Source organism: Desmodus rotundus, chromosome 3 (assembly GCF_022682495.2).
Source record: "Desmodus rotundus isolate HL8 chromosome 3, HLdesRot8A.1, whole genome shotgun sequence".
NCBI classification, from domain to species: Eukaryota; Metazoa; Chordata; class Mammalia; order Chiroptera; family Phyllostomidae; genus Desmodus; species Desmodus rotundus.
Window position 1 is genome coordinate 113,975,553 of NC_071389.1, and position 5,476 is coordinate 113,981,028.

General features: G+C 47.7%; 1 protein-coding gene across 2 annotated transcripts; it reads right to left on the reverse strand.

The window, feature by feature from the left end:
• Positions 1 to 2,519: 2,519 nt before the first annotated feature.
• AMER2 (APC membrane recruitment protein 2) lies at positions 2,520 to 4,626 on the reverse strand. Of its 2 annotated transcripts, none has more exons than XM_053920640.2 (2): positions 3,890 to 4,626; positions 2,520 to 3,511 (listed from the first exon to the last, which is right to left on the reverse strand). In XM_053920640.2, the coding sequence occupies exons 1-2, from the start codon at positions 4,557 to 4,559 to the stop codon at positions 2,643 to 2,645; spliced, it is 1,539 nt and encodes a 512-aa protein (XP_053776615.1). In that variant the 5' UTR covers positions 4,560 to 4,626; the 3' UTR covers positions 2,520 to 2,642. The 2 variants fall into 2 exon arrangements, with proteins under 2 accessions (XP_053776615.1, XP_045046654.1); XM_045190719.3 differs by having other exon boundaries at positions 3,683 to 4,626.
• Positions 4,627 to 5,476: the final 850 nt, after the last annotated feature.

Here is a 5,476-nt window from a genome sequence, read left to right on the forward strand (position 1 = left end):
GTATGAAAAGAAGAGGAAGAAAAGAAACTATTTTAAATCTTGTATAAATAGTTAACAAACAAGCAAAGGGAAATTAAAGTAAACTTTGCTGGCATCTTCCTTTACTTATATAAAGAAGACACGGAATAGCTGTATAAATGCAGAAATAAGTCCCAAATCTGTGAAAGCAAATATAGTTTGTTCCAGTGCTTACATAATAAATAGAATGCCTTTACTATTACAATATTCTCATCAGTACTTTAGGTACTCTTAACTTTCCTGTACAACTGAACAAATGAGCAATCATAACTTTGCCATAGATTCATACTGAGGAAAATATAACTCTTGCGAGAGAATGCACAAGAAGAAAATAAAGGTGCTTCATTTTATAACTAGGAATACACTTTATGTTCTTTTCACTCACTAGGGGAAAATGAACTTACTTTTGAGTCTAAATAGTACTATTCATGTTAAATCAAATTTAAACAAATATCCGACCCTTTCTCAAGACAGAAGTAATTTCAAAGACTTCCAGTTTACAGTAGATGCCTTTGTCTGCTAGTTGTGCACGGCTGAGTGCATGGGCCGCTGTTAGTGTAAGTTGCTTTATGAATTCCTAGCAGCATACTCAGAGTTCTTAAGGCTATGTCTGAATACAGGATCCCATTTATAGACACAAGAAATTTAAACATTAAAACATTACTTCGAAATAATATTAAGGACCTGACAATAAGCTGGTAATCAGACGAATAAAGAAATTCAGCAAAACTCTACCACCTTTTCTAATTGAACTGTTGCAGATTTAAAATGAGGAACAACCTGCTTTGTGTTATGGCCTCAGATTTGTTTTCCTTTGATATCTGTTTATTTTGTTACTTCCTTCATATTATTCAAATAGTTTCTCATATATTTAACTTGCCTTATTCTTTCCTTCATAAAATAGAAAACAAACTTAAAAAACAGGTAATATTAGTTCATTACTTAGGCAATCTCTCTGGAAAATGAGTTCTATAGAAGTGGTGATGTCATTTCTTCCTGATACCATGAACTACCTCCTAGTGGAACTGGTCTTTTGATGAAATGCACCGAAGTGTGTTTCAGACAATATTATAGAATTATTAGACCCTAATAGCATTCTAGGAACTGCTTTAGTTTATCATCCAAACTACCTAGGCATATAGGAACACTTTCTGAAATAAATATTTCCTCTCAAATAATAGAAAATGTACACAAAGTAAGCCACTTTTCAAAAAATCTTGGCATAAAGTATTTATGACACATAAACTTGCCAGTGTTATATTCTGAACACACCTATTTCAATCATAAGTCATAAAGCAGACATCAAATGACATTAAAAACTATATTTTTCTATTGTTATTTGTTATGTATTACTCATTTTGAAGTCCCCATGTTGATGGATGGTTGAATCCAAAGTTTTTTATAACAAAGGTAAAATCTCTGAAAAACCAAGGCTTGGGGTAAGAAACACATACACTCTTACCCAGGAAAAGACAAAACCATTGCTCTGGAACACCAACACAATAGTTGTTGCAGGTTTGTTCGTGTGTTTGTTTCATCTGTTTGTTTTCCTGCATTGAGAGCCAGAGAACCCATTTAAAACAAAAACAGAATTGCTCCAGGTGACAGCACGTAACAGAATAGCAATGGTTTGGGGACAGTTACCATATCTAGCTATAAAACCATATTTTAAACTTGAGGTTATGGACAGATTATAAAATGTTAACAGCTGGATAAACTATAAAATATGCATTATCTACACATGAAAAGGTGATAATTTATAAACACTAAAATACTGGGTCTGTTGGCATTTAATGAAATCTTTCCCCAATCTTGATTTCTGCATAGGGTGGAAAGTTTTAAAAATTAAAATAGAAAAGGAGAAACCTGCTCTGCTGAGATTTTTTTGTCCCCAAATTACCTAAACCAACCAAACCAAAATTCTCCTTTCTTGCCCCAGTGGTAGATATTTACCTATTTGCATACCTAGCAACTGAAAACAGGAAAATTTTCTGCCAATCAATGATGCCCCTTTGCCCATCAGGTAAATACCTGTTTTTTTCAGCTTCCTAGGTGTTTTCCTCACACTGCTACAGCAAAGGGTCTTTTTTTTTTTTTCCTGGAAGGGAAAAGAAGGGAAAAAGGAAGGAGGGAAGGAAGGAAGGAAGTGTCACGGAAAAGGAGGACTCCTCTGGTTCTTGCAGTGGTTAGTCCAGGCCCTCGGGACCCTGGCATGGCCAAACATCATGGCGTGATGCTTACTTCGGTTTGGTTAAGCCCTGTTTTATGCAAAGGCAAGTAAAGGTGACTTCCAAATATTCAGTACATTAAAGAAAAAAGAGGAAAAAATAGTTTTAGAAAGGTTTAAAAAAGAAAAAAGTGCTTGAAAATAATTCCCAGGGACTTATCTTGGGAAGAGAAGCCTGTGTGCAGTGTGGCATCCCCTCTCTAGCGTCTTCTGCCCAACCGCCCCCACCCCCACCAGGCCCCGCCACCCCAGGAGGAGATAAAGACCTCCTCAGTCAGGGTCTGCAGTAGGGACAGTCCTAAAAGCCTTTCTTTAGAGAAAGCAAACGTATTTTAGTGGTTTCCAGGGAAGGTTGTATTCCTTGACATGTGGTCCATCCACCTTGGCCTTGGGGACCTCACAACTTTTTGGCACTGTCGTGGCACGCAGCTGCCCGGATGGTGGTCCCAGCCAAGCCTCGGGTGCTGACTCTGCGGACCAGCACTTTGGACACTGGGATTTTTGTTCTGGGCACCTCGCTCCTGGCTGGTTGCGGATGCACCACAGGATGGCTGGATGGAAGATTCGCGAGGTGCTTGACGCTGATAGGGATTTTAGAGTCCTTCAGCAAACTGCCTGGTGTCCGCAGTGGGCAGGTGATGGTGACCGGAGACACAGGCTTTAACCGGGACACACAGGACGTCTCCTCGTGGGCAGAAGAGACTGCTGGGCTTCCGTCAGGATCCGCGTAGAGATCATAGAGCGCATCACCGCTGTAGCTATCCCTGGGGATGCCGGCCTTTTTCCCAGTGTTTGTGCTGTCGTCCTCTGGGCCTGGAGTGGTGGAATCCCAGTAGCCCTCATCACTGTTTGGGACACCTTCGTGCTGCTCCTTCTGCAGGTGCTTAGGCTCCTCCTTGGGATGGGACTCAATGGGAATCTGGTTGAGCCTCCTGCGCTTGACCAAAGACACGTCCTTGGCCACTTCTGCACACCTGGTGTCCTTGGAGGTCTCAGGTACCACCTTGGCGTCCAGTGCGGCCGCTGCCTTAACCGGTCCCTCTTGGGGTCCTTGTCCTTGGTCCTCAGTCTGGGAGAGCATGTCCCAGAATTCCTGGAGATAGGTGTCGTCCACATCATCAGGACTTGCCATCTCCTCCCCTCCTCCTTGGTAGGCCACCACGCTGGCATTCTTTTTAGAGGCAACTGGCTTGCCTGGCCCGGGGGCATGCTTGTCACAGCTGGGACCTGCCTCTTCCTCTTGGTCTGCAATAATATCTCCACAGCCTGTAAGAGAGTCAAAGCTTTTCAGTGAAGTCACGTCAGAAAACATCAAACAAATACGATCGGCCGATGGGTCTGAGGGTGGATCAACAGAGGAAGGGTCAGGGATGGCAGACGCCTGGCCGCTGCCACAGTCGGAGTCGACAAGGGGGACAGTCTTTATCAGAACATCACCTGTCCTGGAAGCATCCTCGGCCGTCTGGACCTCCCCAACGCCCAGCTCAGGGGGTGCCCGGGGATCCTCGGCGCGCTGATGCCCCGCGGCGTCCTCTCCCTGGGCGGTAGTGGCGTTAGGGACCCCGGGGCTCTCGGCCTCTCGGCAGTGGGGCACTTCGGCACGATCGGCGGAGGCCAGCCCCGGCTCTCCCCCTCCGCGCTCACCTGCTGGATCTGGCGTTGTGTCCTTGCTGAGGTTGTCCGGCGCACAAGCGGGTCGGGGCTCTTCTTCCCTGACGCACTCCAGACTGGCGGTGAGAGACCCCGGCAGGGCGAGGCCGCCCGGGCCCCCAGCGCGCGCCTCGCGTTCCCCCTCCTTGCCGCGCTTGTCCTTCCTGTGCCAGCGCACACTGCTGAAGAGCCCTCTCAGCCCCCGCTTTTGTTTGCCGCCAGCCTTGCCTGCGTCCACCGGGTCCCCTTTGCCATTTTCGGACCTCCCGTTCTTTTTCAAAAGGGAGAAGAAGCTGTGTGACTTAGCTACTGAGCTGCTGGCTGGCAAGCCCACGCCGGGCCCGGCAGCTCTGGGGGGACCAGGGTTCGGCCGTCCCCCGCCACGGTCACCACCGCTACCGCCACCATCGCCCCCGCCGCGTGGCTCCTCCTTTCTGCCGCTCTCCAGCACCACCACCTCCGCTAGTCCATCGTGGGTCCTGCTCCTCACCATGCCCGGCGGACCCGAGCCTTTCCCGTCCCCTTTGTTTTTGACCCCAAATATGCTGGGCATATTGCTACCCGATTTCCTCTTCTTGAATAATTTGAAAGCAGTTTTGTTAATCTTCCCCGACGGCTGCTCGGCGGCCGGAGTTCCGGCAGCACAATCGCAAGGCAAGTCCATGTCTGCCGCAAGGGTCCGGGCACCCGCCTCCTCCTGCCTCCTGCAGACCCCCCGCGGTCGCGCCACCGCCGGCGCTGCGCGCGCTGACAGCCCCGCCGCCCCGCCGCCGTGCGCGCTCGTCTCCATGGAAACCGAGCGGGCTAATCTGCTTTCGTCAGCTGTGGGCTGGCGCCCGGCCACTTCATCCGGATTCTAAATCAACCTGAGCCACTCTGCTGCTGCTGCTGCTGCTGCCTTAACACACAGGAAGAAAAAACATCTCCCCGCCCGCCGACGGCTTATATAACACCCTAAGCCACTTCAGATCCCTCCGATTTGGCTCTGCGCTGCGTGGTGTTTCATTGTGGCAAGAGCAGGCAACAGAGCTTCGAGCCCATTGCAGAAATTAGAGTTGTATTTATGGAATTCAAACTCCATCCAATCTTACCCACCTTCAGTTCCTGCCTCTAGATTTGCTCTTTTACAAAATGCACCCAAAATAGACACACACACACAAACACACACACACAAAATCCAACCAACAGAAAATGCTTAGTCTCCTTATCACCTGTCTTGGACTCCGTGAATCTTCGTGCCTTTTCCAAGCTCTTCATTTGTGTCCTTAACATTTGGTTACCGACCCCAGCAGACATGGAGCATGTCTCCTTACATCTGTGTCTTATCCTATGCTGAGCACAATTTCCAGTGGATGTTAAATCCTTATGGTTGCTTGTTCCAATCCTTGCTACGAAAACACCAGCCATCACATACCCACTGGCAACTATTGGAAAGGAAAGTGCAACAGTTCTGTGGATGGAAGTTGACTGGTCCTATGGGACAACCATGGCTTTTATCCTAGACTCCAGCTCCTGAGGCTGAGGTCACAGAAGTCACTGCCTAGCCTGCATTTGGTCACAACGGAGTGAGCTGAAGATAGA